General features: G+C 44.1%; 1 protein-coding gene across 1 annotated transcript in view; it reads left to right on the top strand.

Moving 5' to 3' along the window:
- KCNK9 (potassium channel, two pore domain subfamily K, member 9) overlaps positions 1-19,757 on the top strand; it is an 88,219-nt gene extending 68,462 nt beyond the window's left edge. The window contains exon 2 of the mRNA XM_014965286.1: positions 18,745-19,757. Within this exon, the coding sequence (XP_014820772.1) occupies positions 18,745-19,586 (842 nt within the window). The 3' untranslated portion in view covers positions 19,587-19,757. The remainder of the gene's footprint in view (positions 1-18,744) is intronic.
- Positions 19,758-20,083: the final 326 nt, after the last annotated feature.

Here is a 20,083-nt window from a genome sequence, read left to right as displayed (position 1 = left end):
GCTCAGCAGATATGCTTGATTTTATTTCATTCGGACTGTATCCAAAAGCCGGGGCAGGGGAGGAGATAGCCCCAGCACGATGGAGCTTGTGGACACCAGCTCCTCAGCATTGCCCATCACTAATCAAAAGCTGATATGGAGAAGAAGTGATGTAGTGCCTACCTGTGTGGTGTAAATCTGTGTGTGAGCAAGGCTTCTTTAAGCCCAGATACTCACTAGTATGCTAACATTGTCTGGTACGCACAGAGGCTCTGGGACAGGAGTTTTAGCCAACATAAATCAAAGTAGCTCCTTTGGGGCATTCTCCTGACTTTTATGAGCTGAAGATCCAGCCCTGGGGTGAGGGAGCAGCCCTGATTATGATGTATGCGTATGTGTTTAATTAGGAAAGACCTCAAGCTATGTGCATGCTCAGGAGTCCCCGCTGAATTAAACCTTTAGGCTGGGGCTGCACAAGTTACCTTCTGAGCAAACCCAAAATCTGGAGATCTGGTAGCAACTTTCTTCATTTGCCATTCTTCCATGCACTTCACTGTGGCTTGCTGGGGTGGGAGGGAAGGAGGGAAAGTGCTCAGGAGCAGTTTCATTTTGATTATATTATCTCCGAAACATTATATAATGTGTTGGAATGCTTGATCTAACCAAAGAATAGTTGGTTTACTTCCTAATCCAAAAAACTTCATGATGTCTGTCCCCTCTTAGCTTTCCTCTAGCTTCACTGTGCAAATGCCATTTAATTGTGTTCTTGTGAAAACTAAAGGGCAGTAGCTTTGCCAAGGATGGCTAATTTTATAATGCGCCATGCCAGAATTAATCTTGACTGCAAAGATAAGGCTGAGGGTTTGTAGTTGGCAATTATGGCCATAGAGCAACTGTTGTACAGGATGATTGTAGGCTATGAAGTTCTTTTAACTATTGTGCATTGCCTAAGGAGGCAGGTGTTTGCCATATTAAAGTCAGAGGAGAATGAAGAAGCGGTAGATGGGAATGAAAGTGGGCAAGACAGACGAGGGAAATAGGAGAACAAAGGAAGGAGACCACAGCAAATGAAAACAAGTAGAGTGAAGGCACGAGAATGGCATGGGAGTAAGATGTAGGTGGATCAGGGGAAGAAGAGGAATATATATGGCCAACAAGAAGGGAAATGGTATGTATGGAAATGAAGTAGAAAGAAACTGATGGGAGAAATAGGGCAGTGAGTACAGAAGTCTCTTTGAGACACAGTGCAGCCAAATAAGATTATTTTTTTCTTTTGTTTTGAAGTATATTTTCAATTCTCTGTCTTTAGGCCATGTACCACCTAACTGCTTAGTAAGAAAAGCAACTTTGTTACCCTGTAGACCTGCTGATGCTTACTGGAGTCTTCCCCCTGGGACAGGTTCTTTCAAGCTGAGAGCTAGTCCTCTGCAAAGATAAATAAAATATTGGCAGGTTTATAATTCTGCTACTCCTACACAGCCAGGAATTCAGGAGGTCTTCAGGACTCAGAAGCCACTTCAGCCTCAGTGTGAGTACTTGAAGTTCCATCAAACTGCTTGTGGTTTTGCAAAGCAAATGAGACCCAGCAGCAAATGAAGTAGCAAGTTTGGAAGCGGAGGTGTTAGTTCCAAGGCTTACAAGCAACCAAGCAAGCAAATAAAAAATAGCTATTGATCTGTACTGGGTTTAGGTAGCAAGGTTTTGGTAGCCAGGGGCTGCAGGGGGGGCTTCTGTGAGAAGACACCAGAAGCTGCCCCCGTATTGGACAGAGCTAGCTCCAGCTGGCTCCAAGACAGACCCAACACTGGCCAAAGCTGAGCCCACCAGCAATGCTGGTGGCATGCCTGTGATATATTTAAGAAAGGGTAAAAAATGCCACTTAACAGCTGTGAGAGAGGAACGAGAAAATGTGAAACAGCCCTGCAGACACCTCCAGGCGCCAGAGAAGAGGTTCCACTGCAGCCCATGGTGAAGACTTTGTTGAGGCAGGTTGTCCCCTTGCCACCCATGGAGGACCATGCTGAAGCAGATATCCATACTGCAGCCCATGGAGGATCCCACGCCAGAGCAGGTGCATGTGTCCTGAAGGAAACTACAGCCCTTGGAAAGCCCACACAGGAGCAGGCTCCTGGCAGGAGCTACAGCCCATGAAGAGAAGCCCACAAGGAGCAGGTTTTCTGGCATGACCTGTGGCCCCACAGGGGACCCATGCTGGGGCAGCCTGATCCTGAAGGAGTGTACCCCATGATAAGGACCCACGCTGGAGCAGTTCTTGAAGAACTGCAGCCTGTGGGAAGAACCCATGTTGGAGCAGTTCATGAAGGACTGTATCCCTTGGGAGTGACCCCATGTTGGAGTAGGGGAAGAGCATAAGGAGGAAGGAGTGGCACAGATGATGTGTTACGGACTGACCACAACCCCCATTCCCCATCCATCTGTGCTGAATGGGGAGGGGAGAAGAGTTGGGAGTAGAGGAGTGAAATTGAGCCTGGGAAGAAGGGAGGGGTTGGGGGAAGGGGTTTTAATTTTGATTTAGTTTCTCACTATCCTACTCTGTTACTAATTGACAAGTTACTCTTCCCCACGTGGAGTTCGTTTTGCCCATGATGTGGTAACTGGTGAGTGATCTCCCTGTCCTTATCTCAAGCCACAAGTCTTTTCATCCTATTTTCTCCCCCTGTCCATCTGAGAGGGGCAAGTAATAGAGTGGCTTGGTGGGCACCTGGCAGCCAGCCAAGGTCAACCCACCACATGATTATATATATTGATTCCTTGAAACGTGCGGTGGAGGAAACTTGGCTTCCACAAAACTGTGTGAGGTCCTTACTGACATTCCAAATGTTTAGCATTTGTCTGCAACTCCAGTTCCAAACTAAGGAGTATGAGATGATACCCCACTGGAAGTACGTGGAATGCATGGGAGGGGTGGTGCAATGAAGGGTCATTATGTTGTACAGACAGAAACTCTAGTGGACCCTCAGTGGTGCTGCTTCTTATTTATATAAGCTTCAGAGCTGGAAAGTGAAGCTTATATAAAGAGAATGAAGAGACTTAAATCACTACAGGAATAGTTCTGGAGGATGTTACTCAGGGTTTTGGCCAAAACAGTTTCAAATAATCCTCCTAGTGAGTTTTCTCCCTTGTTGAACCGAATAATAAATTTCCTCACAACATTGCCTTGGTCTTCCTGTATTCTTCGTGTGTAGGCTCTCTGGTATCCATGTCTGGAAAGGGCAGATGGCAGTTCCCAGTGTCAGGGGAGAATTGTAAATAGTCAGGGACCATCTAATGTTACTCTGTGTCATTTGTATAGTCCTGCCACTCTGGGTCTTGGACCACAGAATGGAGGTTCTCAGGTACAAAAACCCATGCGAATGGTGGTTAAGACTTCTCAGAAATGTCACATGAAGTATTTTGTCAGTTTGATTTCTTGAGCTGCCTTGAGTTCAGTTATGAAATAAAACAAAAAATACTTGATTATGGTATTAAAATAATATAGTAGGACACTGTTTTCACTGAATTTCACTGAATTTCACTGAATTTCTAGAGTTGGAAGGGACCATAGAGATCATCTAGTCCAACTCCCCTGCTGAAGCAGGATTGCCTAGAGCTAGAGCATGTTACTCAGGACTACATCCAGGCGGGTTTTGAAAATCTCCAAAGAAGGGGACTCCACAACCTCCCTGGGCAGCCTGTTCCAGGGTTCCGTCACCCTCACCGTGAAGAAGTTTCTCCTCATATTTGAGTGGAACCTCTTATGTTCCAACTTGTGCCCGTTGCCCCTCGTCCTCTCACTGGGAACCACTGAAAAGAGTCTGGCTCCCTCCTCCTTCAACCCTCCCTTGAGATACTTGTAGGCGTTGATAAGGTCTCCCCTCAGCCTTCTCTTCTCCAGACTAAAGAGTCCCAGCTCTCTCAGTCTCTCCTCATAAGGGAGATGCTCCAATCCCTGAATCATCTTTGTAGCCCTACGCTGGACTCTTTCTAGTAGTTCCCTGTCCCTCTTGAACTGGGGAGCCCAGAACTGGACACAGTACTCCAGTTGTGGCCTCACCAGTGCAGAGTAGAGGGGCAGAATGACTTCCCTTGACCTGCTGGCTACACTCTTCCCTATACAACCCAAGATACCATTGGCCTTCCTGGCCGCAAGAGCACACTGTTTACTCATTGCCATTTTACTGTCCACCAGGACCCCTAGATCTTTCTCTTCAGTAGTTGCCTCTAGCGGGTCCACCCCTAACCTGTATTGGTGCCTGACATTCTTCTTCCCCAGGTGCAGGACCCTACACTTTTCCCTGTTGAACCTCATGAGGTTCTTCTTTGCCCAGCTCTCCAGCCTGTCCAAGTCTCGCTGGATGGCAGCACAGCCCTCCGGGGTGTCAGCCACTCCTCCCAGTTTGGTATCATCAGCAAACTTGCTGAGGATACACTCTGTCCCCTCGTCCAGGTCACTGATGAATATATTAAACAGCACGGGTCCAAGTATTGACCCCTGGGGGACTCCACTGGTTACAGGCTTCCAACTTGAACCTGCTCCATTAATAATTACCCTTTGGGTCCTGTCACACAGCCAGTTCTCAATCCACCTCACTGTCCCCTCATCCAGCCCATACTGCCTCAGTTTCCCAATGAGGATGTTATGGGAGAGAGAGTTTTCCACCCAGCAGAAGAGAAATGGTGATGAGAAGAGGTTTGAAGAAGTTTTGGTAAGTGGCTTCCCACTCAGTTTGACTATTCCTGCTGGCTGGGAATAGAAAACTGAAGTGATGGATTGCTCTGATTATGCCTAGTCAGGTGCATTAAATGGTGTCTCACTCTACTGCCTTCTGCAATCTTGCTGCTCGGTGTGCTTATCAGGGCTGACGTGGAAAAGGTAGATGTCTGTAAACAGTGAAGAAACAAAAGGGGAGGTGAAAGATCTCAGATTGGTCTCAGCAAAAGGATTTGTTTGGAACTGGAAATGTGTTTAGGAGATCAAACCAAGCCACTTTTTAATTGGGCTGTTCCTGTCAGCTTCAAGACTCAGTAGCGCACACGAACCCCATCCTGCTTTTCATGGGTCATTTGTTGGAGAGATGTAGTATATGGAAAGTTTCTTTTTAGCATCCCTCTGTTTCATGCTAACATGGAGCTTAGCTCAAACGCTTGTCTGTAGGTAAACCATGAACTCATGTGTACTTGAGTTATAGTGCTGTGAGTTCAGTCACTAAAAAAGATTACTCTATTTTCATCAGTGTGAGACAAAATAAGATCCCGTGGATCTTATGTGAAGCAAAGTACTGTGAAGCAAAGACAGGTAGATTTGAGATGCAGTACTTCATTTCAAGTTTTGTGTCAGTGCTGTCTACAAGATCTGTCTAAAATTGTATGAAATACTATTCAAAGGCTCTACAAATGGAGCATTGAATTTCTGTGTTTCTGTATCTAAATTTGGGTTGTTGATGTACAAGAAAATGGAATTCAAGCTGGAAAGGTGCAAAATGCTATGAAAATGAAACTGTCTAATGCAACAGACTAGCAGTAGCTGGATTATTCGTCCTAGGGAAAAAAAAAAAGCCAGGCTGGTGAGATATGGCTGATCTTTATTAATCTATGGGAGCAGGGAAGATAATCAGGCAGGACTGCTGTTTGAGCTAAGGACTTCACTTTTATCAGAACAAACAGACCATGAAGAGGTTTGGATTGAAAATGGGAAGACTTGTAACTGTGAGAGCAGTGAGCTTAAGGACACCCTTACAGCTTGATTAGTGGAGATGGAAGCCCTAACAGGGGTGGAGCTCCATTTTTTGAAAAGGGAATTTTCACTGCATGTGAAAGCAAGTTCTGAGTTTAGTATCTGTTAGGCTCAAGTTACTAAAACACCTGACTTCCATGAACAGTTTCTGCTGGCTGGAACAGCATCCCATGAGAAATGCCACTGGTTTTGTCTTGGTGGGGAAAGGTACTGGCAGTGTCTACGCTTCTGGTGTGTGCTTGCTTCTTTGAGATAAAAGTTGCTGTCAGAGAAAAAGGATGAGGTGACTTCATATGAAACTGTCAATGCAATGAGTTAGACCAGTCTAGCTCTAGTGGTGTAATTACCCTCATACAGCAGTTCCAGCAAATCTTTCCTTAGCCCTGAATAATGTTGCAAAACTTTGACCTTCACGTTTTAGCTCAGCTCTTCTGTCTTCAAAGTGCAAGGATAAATGTACCTCAAAATTAGCGCTGGCTCAATGGAAAACAGAACAGGGCAGTGTAGTTGGGCAATATATTTCCATTAAATTTCTTGGTTTCAATTTCCAAAAGTGCTTTCTCAATCGGAATTGAACTTCTTCCTTCAGAGAAGTTTTGGTTGAATTATTTCAGTTTTTCGAAGACAATTGACAGAACACATGTAAAACTTGTAAAGGAAAATTGAGAAATTTCTTTTTACTTGTATTTTCAAGTGTAAGTCTGTTTTGGGAATAAGAGCAACAGAAATAAAAAATTGTTCATTGGGAAGATAAGCTCAAGCCAAAGCATTTGAACAAAATGTTTTTCATTTTTTTCCCTTTTTGTTTCTTTTAATGAAATACATGTACCTCTGATGAAATCTATCTATAAATGCAATTGAATCACTACTCGGTCTATAGGTGATGTAATGGAGGAAATTATGATGGACTCCCCTTGCTTTGGCCGTTAGATCACTGAAGCCAGATTTCAGCTAATAAAGCTGCTGGAAAATTAGAGTGTCTGCAGGGAAAATAGCCTTGGCCAAAACTGCAGCCAGCCAGACTCAAAAGATGTGTTTGGGAGTGCTTTTTTCAGAGAAGGGTACAGTAAATTCTGTAACTGATGTAAAGAAGTCTATAATTGGAAAGATCTGAAAGCAGGAAAAGTTGATTCCATCTTAAAACTTCCTTATCATGAAGGGGCAGGGAATGAGAAGTAAAGGAGAGGGAAGAAGAACTGGTGTTTCCTCCACACTCAACTGTTCACCTGCTGAGACAGAGACTGTGCTGGAAGAAACGCTTTTGTATCTGTATAACTTTGTACCACTTTATCTGTATTAGTAGAAGTTGTGTCTCCTATTTGATTTGCTGGTGTGTTTTTCTATCAGGGATTGAAGTTAAACACAATAGGAATTGCTAACCCTTCCTTTAGCTGCCCTGTTGGATGGGGGAAGCCCTGGTTTCTCAAACAGCAGAAAGGAGAATCTGCTCAAAATACCATGTATCTATCAGTATTGTCTAAAAGTTTGAAAAATATCCTTTTTTTTTTCTTCTGCATGGAAGAAATCTGCAGTAGATACAGCATGAAATAAAAACAGACAGGTGAGCAAACTCGTGGCAAGTTGTCTGTGCTCTTCTAAGTCTCTTAGTTGCGTAGAGAGGAGAGTCGCAGGGGCAAGATGCAATTGCTTCTGAGAAAACACAGCTGAAACGCTTCCCTAAATGTCACCTACGTCTCTTGCTGGATGCTCCGACAGCATTTGATGTCACACCCATTTGCAAACCGAGCCCTGTGGGCTGCAGTGGGTACTGACATCACAGGTTCGGAGGACACGATTACTACGTCAGGAATGATTTGTCCCTGATGTTTCTAGCCACTCTGCTGCTTCCCAGCCTTCTGCAATGTTTGTGTAGCAGGGTTCTGTTGAGATCAAGCTTCTCAAGCCCCGGCAGCGTCAGACTGAGAGTGGTCTCAGACATTCAAGCAGATCTGAGAGAAGAATCCTGTTAACCCCGCGAAGGCTCAGACTTGGTTGTTTTTTACTTTGAAAAGAGCTAATCCTCTGAACAACGAGAAATCAGAAATTTCTCATGCCCCTTTTCCTGTCATCACAGCATAGAAAAGGAAGAAGAAACCCATTCATTTTTGGCCTCTTGTTAAGACGTGAGTCCCTATGCTTCTTTCTGAAGTATTTTTCCCTGATACCCCGGAGTGCTGTTTGGATCATTCTGCCAACCCTGCAGGTGGTGAGTCCCTCATCTTCCCCTCTCATGGAGAGGTCTCAGATCATTGCCAATAAACTAGGAGCAAGCAAAATCTTTTGCTGGAAACTATTAAAATTGCCCAAGGAGGCCATTTATAGAGGGGATTGAGGAAAAATAATGCCTATTTCAATTGCATGCATGCAGTGGAAGGAGCCTTTGGCATGTAAAGAAATGATAGCATCAGGAAAAGTTTGCTATACAATGAGGACATAATATTATAGTGATGACCAGTCAGACCTACATACCCAAAGAGGATATTTTGAAGTCCAGGGAACTGATAACCCTGCTATTGTAGTCCTGCATATACAAGGAGTGTGCACAATAGCAAAGACCCTTAAAGTTTCTGAAGAGCAAGAGGGATCTCAAACAAGTGTAATAAAAGTGATAGCATAAGGATCTGCTTCTTAAGAGACATTTAAATTCTGAATCTAGGTATGTGTCGTAAAACACCTATTGTCTTCCTTGCTGCAAGATTCTGCCCTAAAGAGCTGTGTTTATATCTAATGTTGACTAAGGGATGAAGCTGTGACTATCTCCAAGAAGTGTAAAGGAATGAGTAATGATGGAGAGAAATTGGGTGTGTTGGATTGAGGGCTATAAAAGAATACTGTGATAAAAGGCAGCATAGAAAAATACAGGCTATGTATCAGAAAAACCTTCCTAATAGCTGCATCTGCTAGACAGGGGAATAATTTCCCAAGGGATAGAGAAGAAACCCTGTTATTTCAATCATTTAAACAAGACTGGACAAAGCCCTGGAGAACATATTGTAGGGAACAATCATATGCCGGCCTCCGGGAGTGGATAACATGGCTTGATAAGTCTTTTCCTAGTGGTTGTTACGATTCTTTTTAGATTGAGAACTTGTTCTGGGCATGATTTGTCTTGGGACTAGATGTGATGTGAGCCTGGGGTCAATCCTCTGTTTCAGAGGACAAAATGGAGAGGAGGAAAGGTGTACACAGTCAGTCAGAAACAGAGAGCATGGGAAAATGTTGACTCAGAAGTGCGACGGGGCTTTGTGCAGTCAGGTATCTCAGTGCCAAAGAGATATAAAACACACAGAGGTCCAGATGCAAAGATTTTAACCTGAGCTGGTGGTGTGCAGGCTCCAGAAAAGCTGATCATTTGGTGCTTGCCACAAAGCTCCCAAGATGTATGGACCCAAAAAGTCACAGTCAACCTGCTTGTCCTTGGACTTTGGAGGTTTGTTTTTCTTGCTGTTACAAGAACCCAGCTTGTTGGCTGATCTGTCTTGCTGGGTCCCTGTGATTCACACACGGTCTCCTGGTGGTGTGCCTGGCTGCCAATTTGTACTGCTGTTGATTCTTCAGAAAGGTGGCCAGGCTCAGCTGCAGGCCAGGGAACTGTCAACTACTGCCCAGCTGGAAATCCAGAACAGAGCTGCTGTTGGTTTCGGGAGGAGTTGGGAAATGGTATACCAGAAACACGGCTCAAATCACTGCTGTTTTCAATGCTAGTCTCGTGACAGAGCTGGAGAGGAACCTCTTACCTCTGCCCAGCTCTTTTCTGAAGCAGAGGAAGTCACAGAGATGAGCAGAGATAATGTTGTCATTTCTGGACAAAATTAACTGGCAAGTGTTGGCGTCCTTGATTTCCTGGGGGGTGGTACGCCAGGTGGCAATTACCTCGGATGTTCTGTCATCTTATTCAAAAGAATTGCCAGTGAGTGCAGACATCTCTTATCTCAGCAGTAAAAGTAAAGACTGTCCAAGTTCAACAAGAGGACATTTGAGATAGTCAGGTCTCGTGTGTCATATAGATGAGCAGGAAGATTGTCAGTGGTTTCACGGGGCTGTTTGAAAATTTCCACTTTCCTTCATTTACTTTTTAGTAAAATCCTTTTTTGTGTAAATTTTACATATAAAAAATGGAAAAGGTTCATGTGGAAAAGAAAAAAAAAAGAATAACAAACACAAACAAATGCAAAACTTTCAAATATATATTTTTTTTAAAAACAATATTTTTCAAGTTTTGTCTTTGGCTAGAAACAAGTAGTTTCTTGAGCAGCATCAGTAGTCAAGCCTGGTTTTCTGTGATCTCCAAAACATCCCTCAGTTCTCTTGAACCCCGATTTGCATCCTCATCCTTGCAGGCAGATAGGTATTCTATCACAAGCTGTCTTATAAGATGGTGGAGAAATCCTATGCCTGCAGTTCTCTGCCATGCCCCGACATCTCACTCCACCTTGCAGGACCTCCAGCTTCTGTTTCTTTCCTGTAATTGGTCAGAGAAAGAGTGAGTTCCATTGCAGCTGAATCTGCACTATGTGTGTGTGGATTTTTTTGGCCCTTTTATGTGTATTCACAGGTTGGCCAGATGGCCAGCCCAGCAGAACAGATTACTATCAAGTTCACATTACAGCTTCTTCTAAGTGGTGGAAATTGGTGAGCAGCTTCAAAGCTACTGGGGAGGGAAAACAGATGGGCAGAGATATAGATATAGGTGGCTCATCCTTATCGAGAAATGAGAATAAAACCAGAACTAATTAGAAAAAGAAAAGTTCCTTAGGGCTTGGTTTGAACTTGTAAACCTGTCCCTTCATGCAGTACCCCAGTAGATATCTGAAAGGGCCAAATACGGTGACCAGTTAGCTTCCCTGTTAGGCAGAAGCAATATCTCTCAAAACAGGGGAGCTGTGTCCCATTGGGGTATAAGTTCAAGATCTCTCCAGCTGTGGGAAGAGTGGGAACTACCTGGGCACACATCTCAGACAGGAATGCAACTGAACGAGCAGCACTTCCAACTGCTCTGCCCAAATGAACTTAATAGATTTGTCCCCTTGCCACCTCAGGTAGGGGTCCAACAGGACAGAGGAGAGGTCATCCTTTGTACATGCTGGTGGTGGAGTTGAGGCAGGGAAGAGGAGGAAAGCCCAATCTAAGCAGTCTGAGAACCTCTGAAACACAGTTTTCCAACGTGTCCCATGGAGGTGACCTTACTGAGAGCCTTACTGGGACTGGGACACATTATTTGACTTGATCCTCTACGAATCCAAAGGAAGTCTTTCACTGTGCCTTCACCTGGCAGTTGGCAGATCACAGAGAGAAGCCATTTCTTCTCTTCTTTGTCTCCTTGCTGCACATCCCCTGTGTGTATGTGTGCCTGCCCATATGGTCAGAGCTGCTTTTGAACCTATTTTCTCTGAACATCTTCAAAGTTTGGTTCCAGGATGAACAAGAAAAGATGCCTGTGCTCATGGTAAAGAGAATAAAGTGAGGGGAGCTTGTTGCGTCCCTGCTGCCCAGAACAATCTTCTGCAGGTCTTGATACAATGCAAAGTGATGAGTGTAATTTCCAAGGTGGCATGGCCTTACCTCTGCAGTCAGGACACGGAAGCAGTCATAATGGACCAGGGGTGAGAGGCTGCACTGACCTTGTCGAGGAATTTTGGATTTGAGGTTGCACCTGGGCATTGTCACATCCTTCCTTCTCTCACAGAATGTCCATGTCTTCACAACATGGGATGATATCAGCCCATATTGCTGTATATGCCAGTAGGGATCAATGTGCCATGCGTTGAGACTGTTTTTTGAGCATGAAAGGGGAGGGTGTCTTTAAGGATGGAAGGGAAAGCTGTGCAAAATAAGAGAGATTGTACAGGTGATGTGCTGCAGTGACAAGGGAATGAAAGAAAAAGTGGATCCTGAAGGTGCCTGAGAACCTGAGGAGAAAGGCAGCAAGGTTCAGGGAGAGCCCAGACACATGGCAGAGAGAAAAGGGAGCAGTCAGTGGTGCTCGTGTGCCAGGAGGCTGGCGTAGTTACATGGCAACTTTCATCCAGGTGCAGCAGCATCCATGATGTGCCCTCATTGCCTTACAAGAGAATGCCTTTGTCCTGGTAAATGAGATACTACCAGGTAGTTAGATGAAGTATCTCCCTGATCCTTAGTGAAACCTCTTTCGTCTGCACTGCAAAGATGTTTCTTCTCCCTGCTGAAAGCACGAGCAGCAAATGCAGCAGAAAGCCAGCCTGTTCTTTGCGGCAGCTTCTCTGACGTAGATGAACCTCTGAAGTTAAGTGTGTGACATCAGGAAGATGTTTTAATCTGAGTTATGCTTGCCCGTCTGAGTAACAGGTGCCGTTATCCTCTTTTCATTATCTCGCGGACAGAGCTGCTGCCAGCATGAGTAAGAAAGGTTTGAGTCACGGGGATGGAGTAGTTCATTTCTTTCCAGAGGCTGTTGTCAGAGTCAACCAGGCCCAAATGTCCATCATGGGGATGAATGATGCGTGGATGAATGAGGGGAGAAACCTGATCCTGAGAGAAATAAAGCATCCCTCATGAATAACGCAGACCGTTGCTTTGAGATTCAAGACATCTAAAACCTGTTGTACATTGAATGTGAATGAGTCTTAACTTCCGCAGCTACACACTGGCCTGAACGTGAACTATAAATAACTTACCACTGCCACATTTAATTTTAATTTTTTAACACTGACCGTGTATTTGGCCCGGTACCAATGCACATCTAGAGACAAACCTCTCCCTATGTCTGACAGAGCCCAGCGTAGACACCCTCTGCTTTACACCACGCAGGCTCCATCTATGCTGCTAACTAGAGCAGGACCTGTGTTTTTTTTAAGACATGAAGACCAGCAGAGATGGCACAGAGAATGCCAGTAACAGCTAAACACATGTACTGCCCCAGAGTGGTTTTTAGCTGCAGTGGTTCGTGGCCAGTGTTGACCACCATAGGTGAACCTGGCATGGACTTTGCCTGGGACAGTGCTGGTTGGTCCAGGGTAAAGCCTTGATGGGAACTGTGCTAATGATTTAACAGTGTGGACAACCATGGGTTGGTGGTGGAATCCATCGCTCGTCCCAGTTTAGTTTGCTGGTGTAGATAGTGCCTTGCAATATTGCAGGTGGTTGCTATGTAGCTGCAACACACCGGAAATATTCAGGATTTTTTCCCATAATGTTTTATTTTTGTTATGGATTTACTTATTCTGGGCAGTCTGCATCATTGCAACAGCATGAAATTGTTTATTGAGAACCTTTTTGCCCCAGAAGCAAAGTGTTATTCAAGAGAATTTGTGTTAGAGGTCAAGACAGACATTAGAGGCCTGTCTATATCCTGCTGCTGAGCGTGGTGCAAAGATCACTGATGTAGATCTAATCAAGATGGTCTGTCCACATGAGGCTATACAGTGCCAGAGATACGTGTTTTGAGTCTGAATGCAGGCACAGCATTTTTGTTGATAAAATGACTATAAAATCACTAGTGGCACAAAGAAGGACAGTAGGGAATAGTTGCTCCTGGTCTCTTTGATAGAGAAGGTGGGGACATCAGATGACAGTAATAGGAGAGAAGTAAAGAAGTGATGGTGATTTTTTTAAAGAACACTTGGTTCTTATGTGGACCTTCTTGCCATGGGATGTTGCAGGTGCTAGAAGTTCATAAACACTCAAGGAACAATGCCCAAGCTCATAGAAGAGAAATCCCTTGTGTTTCACTAAATCCAGTGAAATCATGTCTGGCTTAGGAAATCACAGAGCTCCAAATGGTGAATCTGGGTACATGAGTACTTGGGGGAAATGTCACATATAGTTATACCAGTCCTATATTCTTCCCCAACCATCTGCTCGTGATCCCTGTTGGATTTGGGGTAGCCGTGCACTGTGTTCCACTGCACGCTATGGTTGTGACCTGGTACCCCAGCACAATGTCCCTTTAGAAGTGAGAAAAAGCTATTTGGGTTGTCCTCTCAAATAGATTGTAATGAGGAGCGTGTCTCATCTGAAAAGCTCCATTGAAAAATAAGCTTTGAAGGAGGCTGAGTGGGTTTTCCCCAGGCTTTCATAGTATTCCCTTTTTTTCTAGAATAATATATAGATGGACGTGGTCTTTGAGATTTTTCTACCGGAGAATGGACAAGGCCTGTAAAAATCAAAGGCAGGGAAGAGCTCAAAAGAGTACTCATTTGGTGTCAGCCCTTACAGTCTGACCCTTTGCCTCCACCTTCCTGCAGTTATTCTTGATGTCTGTAGCCCAGCCCTTCTGTAATTGGGAGGAGACAGCTTTTGCAGTGCATTGGTGCTCTGCAGTACAGAATTGGAATAACACTCTGAGACATGACATTTCTTCATGCCAAACTATTCTTCTCAGTGCCAACCCAGATGAGGTCTGTCTTGAAAGCCTAAGCAGCTGGGAGGGATTATAAAAGAGAGAGAGAGAACACTAATGACATTGCTTCCAATCAAGGTGAAAGTTATTTAGACTGTCCTTAATCGTTCAAATTACATCTAATGAAATATCAGACAAATCTGCCTGCTGGGGTCACACTGCTGTATTGTGGGACCTCACCAAACTGGTTAATGTAGTAGAGTAGTATAGGTTTTATTTACCTAAGTGTGGTCTGATGTATAGCTTCATGTATATCTTTCTCACTGTTACCCCAGCCCCTTGGTTTCTTAGGGGATGCATTTGCTATACCTAATTTTAAGGTCTTCTGTTTGATGTTTCTTCTTCATCACAGAAGGGTGAGAAATAACAATGTCACATTTAACCTCTCTTTTTGTGTTGAAGCCTTTTCTTTCTTATGGTTCACATGGAGCCATCTCTTTATACTCTAATAACGGGCTGTGGCATTCATGTATAGGGACTTTGGCTGAATTTTGGTAGCTGAAATATGCTACCAAAGAAAATGCTTCTGTTTCTGCTTTTACTTGACACAAGTAAAACCCAACTACTTGGAGACTAACCCTGTGCACTGGGGAGGGCTCTTTCCTGGCATTAATGATCCTCTGTGCCCCTCTTCCTCTGGCAATTACTGACCTTCTCATTTTTCCCAAAGGCAATCTCTGATGCTAAGAAGACAGTGATTTGTTTTAAATTTGAGGTTTACTGAATTTCAGAGAATGTATGCTGCTGGAGTTTGCTTTTCATGCATTGCTCTTTGTATTGCTGGATAGATTCTGTAATGCTAAAGTAATGGAGAGTTAAGTCTGTCTTTGGTGTATTTTGAAACCTCTCATTTCGAAGTGCTGAAGGCAATGACTAAGATGTTTATTCCTTAAAGCCATGTTGTGCTGGAGAAATATATGACTCTGATCCCCTATATATGAATCTATTTGTAAAGACTTATTCCAGCTTCATGAATAAAGTCCTTTCTTTACCCCAGCTTCATGGTGAAAATACAGTAAAAGACATTTATCTGATATTGTGGAAAGTGAGTATGATACAGGGCAGAACAGAAATCAGAATTTCTGGATATTATGTCTACCTATGTAAATTGGAGAGAAATTATAGCCTGCTGACGTCTGTGTTTTCCTATCTGTAAAACAGGGATATGGATATATTCCTATCTTATGGGAGAACTGTGAGTCCCAAGTTAATTACAAACTCTGTGACAAATCTAAGAAATTCAATTGTGAGATAAGGTGTAAGCATATAATATTAATGTTTTATAATCTCCCTAAACCATCTCTGTGGATGTCTTTAGTGAGAAGGATATAGTGATATCAAAAGAAAACTTTTTTCACCCCAACCATTTTCTTTAGAACCCAAAGTGAAAGCTGTTTCCACCAACTGCCATCTCTGCAACCATCTGGAAAATCACATTTTCTGAAGCTTTCCTTCTCTTTATCAGCTGTAACTAAAACTATAAAATGGGAAGATGTCCCTGGTTTAATTAACACCCCTGTAGTTCAAAAGCTGATCTTAGTAATGAGAGGCAATTATAGCCTTTATAGAGGGACAGTCAGGTGGAACAAACCCAGCATCAGTCTATTGAAGACACTGCCCTTTCCAGGTAATTTGGAAACAGCTTTTTATGATGAGCAGGCTACCTGGCCCCACCTATTCACAATAGGTGAATCTCTTTATTCTGTAACCTGAAAAGAACTTCCTATTTTGAGTTATGTGCTTCTTTTGTAAACTGTTTTTTACATCCCATCTGCTTGCCAACAACTAACAACTGAGCTAAGGAAATACCTGTTGCTTTTTGGAGTGCATTCTTGCTGGTTTTCTCACTTTATTTTCCTTGTCCATTGTTGCTTTTAATTTTGAAGGTTGCCTGGTGTTCATATTTTTGTTCTAGCAGAACTTCAGACTCTGTGGTGCATCTGCATCCTAAGGGCTATGCAAAGTTCCGGTTTCTGCACTTCAAAAATGATGTGGTAGAGCTAGAAAAGGTCCAGAGAAGGACATTGAAATGATTAAGGGAATGTGATTTCTGCCGTACGAGCTAAAAAGGCTGTGACTCCAGTTCAGTCAGGAGAAAATTGAGAGCAGAGATAAAGCTGAGTTTAGCTGAAGTCATGAAGGTGGTAGAAGGTACATGTAGAACTTGAATATTAGAGCCAAGGGGCGCTAGCTAAAACAAGGAGATCTGCTTGAAATTATGAGGTAGTTTTACACAGCAGGTAGTGAAATTCTGGAATCTCTTGCCACAGAAGATTGAGGAGATAAGCAGAGTCAACAGCTTCAAAAAAAGCATTAGACAAATTCAGAGCAGCAGGTCCATGACCCGAGTCTAAAAGTGATGGGCAGGGCTGAGGCAATACAAGGGGAATGGTCCTGCCTCAGAAGTATCTCAGGTGCTGTCTGTCCTCCAGTTTCTGATCTCTAAGAGTGTGGGTCTGTTGTATGCCCCGTGTGTCATCTGCCAGTCCTCTATGGATATCCTGATATCTTGGGGGTCTCAAATGATGCTAGACACTCCTTTCTGGAAAGCTGATTTAAACCCTCAGTACCTACAAAGCAAGCACCTACGCTGGAGCTAGTCAGTGAAGGTGGAGCTCTACTCATTATTAAGATGCCTGCATTGAGCTCTTTGTCTGTTGTTGTCTACCTGTGCAGTAGGTGTCTATATTCTTCTGCAGTCAACAGACGTCTAGTCAGTCTAATGGGGACCTAATGAATAGAGTCAATGGAACAGTCAATACTGTCATTTCATCTTGCCATAAGATAGACTTGGGATGGTCAGTTAATAACTCACTACTGCCTGTTTTCATTAAATCCTTGTTGACTATAACGGGAGCTTGGAAACCTAGCACACATGTAAATACCAAAATTTAGGTATACTAATCTTTACCTGAATTCTGTCCCAAGATTTCGACTATAATGACTGTAGAGAAATAGGTGTCTCCTGAGAATAACTCACTGACCTGCTTTAGATACTTAGATGAACTTGCACTTGGGAAGTGCATGTTTCTATTCATTGAGTTTAAGGGGAGTCTCGATAGCGTTACTCATGTGGTCAATACACACCATAGCCAGGTGAGTCCCAGTGATCCCAGTTTGAAGCCTTTGGTAGGCTTCAAGTGAAAGGTAGGCCTTTCACTTAGAATCTCATCTGTAAATTTTTAAAGCAGTGTGATGTGAAAAAATGAATTATAATTTCTAAACAGTCCCTTCCCAACCCTCCCCTCCTCTCCCCCCAGTTTGATTTACAGTAAAGGCTTAGCCATGATTTTGCCTTCTGTAAACCATGCTGTGAAACATGCTACACCCTCTGGCCTGGATTAGTTTAACATCCTGATGAAATTGCCTTTGCCAGACTAGTTGTAAAAGATGTAAAACTATAAACCAAGTTGGCGAGTTGTTTATTCTTCAATAATCATCCTGGGCTGCACCAAAACAAGCATGTCCAACAGGTCAAGGGAGGTGATTCTACCCCTCTACTCTGCTCTGGATACCTCACCTGGAGTACTACATCCAGCTCTGGAGCTCCCAACATAAGAAGGATACAGACCTGTTGGAGCGGGTCCAGAGGAGGCCACAAAGATGATCACAGGGCTTGAGCACCTCTGCTGTGAGGACAGGCTGAGAGAGTTGGGGTTGTTCAGCCTGGAGAAGAGAAGGTTCCAGGGAGACCTCACTGCAGCCTTTCAGTACCTAAAGGGGGCCTACAGGAAAGATGGGGACAAACTTTTTGTAGGACCTGTTGCTATAGAACAAGGGGTAATGGTTTTAAGCTGAAAGAGGGTAGATTTAGACTAGATATAAGGAAGAGATTGTTTACAATGCAGGTGATGAAACACTGACCCAGGCTGGCTAGAGAGGTGGTAGATGCCCCATCCCTGGAAACATTCAAGGCCAGGTTGGACTGGGCTCTGAGCAACCTGATCTAGTTGAAGATGTCCCTGACCCATTGCAGGGGGGTTGGACTAGATGACCTTTAAAGGTCCTTTCCAACCCAAACTACTCTATGACTCTATAATTCTAATTAAAGATAGAGCAGGAATTAAATCCCTAAAATCCTGTTGTGTTCCCACAGTCAGTGTCTTTTATAGGGCGTCTAGGAGAAAGTTTTGTTCAATATGGAAGTGTTTGAAAGGGAATTTCTTTGGTCGGCAGGTCTGTGGATGTTGTTAACTCCATGCTGCCAGCAGACACAGAATTTGGATGCCATCAGTGTACTCTGGTTTTTGGACAGGACAACACCAACTCCTCTCAAAAATACTGTGGAAAATTCCACCAATTTCCAAAGTTTCCAGTATTGCATGTGATATAGGATGGACATGAAACTTCTTTAGCAAATGACTGTGATATAATCTTGTTTAGGAGAGTGCATAGTTATTTGAAGTAGGATGGATTGCCCATCCTTTCATCTTTCCCATTCCCGTGCATATGACTTTGTTGATCTGTGTCTTATTTGCTCTAGTTATGGGACACTGGCCAGGAGAGAGGAAGATTGTGTGACTGCAAAGTTCCTGTAGCTTTGGATCTCGCTGCGACATCAGCCTCTCTGCGATTCATGTGGTTTGTGTGAAAGGGGGAGCTGTGATCATAACCTGCCTTACTGACTCTCCTGTCTTTTCATTCCCCCTCCCAGGTTATGGACATGCCGCCCCAGGGACGGATGCGGGGAAGGCCTTTTGCATGTTCTATGCGGTTCTGGGGATCCCACTGACACTCGTCATGTTCCAGAGCTTGGGCGAGCGCATGAACACCTTTGTCAAGTACCTCTTGAAACGCATCAAAAAGTGCTGTGGGATGAGGAGCACTGAGGTCTCCATGGAAAACATGGTCACTGTGGGTTTCTTCTCCTGCATGGGAACACTCTGCATTGGAGCAGCAGCTTTTTCCCAGTATGAGGAATGGAGCTTTTTCCATGCTTACTATTACTGCTTTATAACATTGACTACGATAGGGTTTGGAGACTATGTGGCCCTGCAGACCAAAGGGGCCCTTCAAAAGAAGCCTCTCTATGTGGCTTTTAGCTTTATGTACATTCTAGTGGGGTTGACAGTCATTGGGGCATTTCTAAATCTGGTTGTTCTCAGGTTCTTAACCATGAACAGCGAGGACGAGAGGCGGGATGCCGAGGAACGGGCGTCCCTGGCAGGGAACCGCAACAGCATGATTATCCACATCCAAGAGGACTCCCAGCATGGTCGGCCACGGTACAAGGCCGAAGTAACAGACCTTCAGTCAGTTTGTTCCTGCATGTGTTACAGGTCCCACGAGTACACCAGCCGGGTGGTGTCCCACCAAAATTCGTTCAGCTCAAAGCTGAACCCCCAGTACTTTCACTCCATCTCTTACAAGATAGAGGAGATCTCGCCAAGCACATTAAAAAACAGCCTTTTCCCATCTCCTGTCAGCTCCATCTCACCTGGGTTGCACAGCTTTACAGATAACCACAGGCTGATGAAAAGGCGAAAGTCCATTTAAAGGGAATTGTCTTCTTTTGCTTTCCTTGTTTTCCCCAGTTCTTCTCCGTTGTTTTGGGTTGTTTTGTTCCTTGAGTGAGACGGAGTGAGGCCAAAGGGAGTAGAGAAAGCCAGTCCTCCTCTGAGACTCAGCTCTTGAGCATGAAGCATGGATTATTACCGTTCCAGCAAAGTATGCCTTACATTACCCCCTCGGTGGATATCAGAGGATTCAAGGTGACATGAAGTGGGTACCAAATCCAAAGTTGCACACACAGCTGGGAGCCTTCGTGTGCCGCTGGCACTCCTGACCTAATAAACTATTTTCCTCACGAGCAGGTTGCAGCGTGCGTGCGTGCGTGTCGGGTGCGTGTGCGTGTGTGTGTGCGGGCAATTCCACAACCAGTGCCATGTGACAAAAAATTAAAGCATCAGGTATTATTTTATTCTTTTCTTTTTTCTTTTTCCCTTGAAGCAATTGTGTTCCAGCCTGCTTTTAACTTTTAGATTGCTTCCAAA

The sequence above is a fragment of the Calidris pugnax genome, unplaced genomic scaffold (assembly GCF_001431845.1).
Source record: "Calidris pugnax isolate Ruff unplaced genomic scaffold, ASM143184v1 scaffold41, whole genome shotgun sequence".
NCBI classification, from domain to species: Eukaryota; Metazoa; Chordata; class Aves; order Charadriiformes; family Scolopacidae; genus Calidris; species Calidris pugnax.
Note: the sequence above shows the minus strand (reverse complement) of the source record. Positions and strands in the feature narration are given on the sequence as shown.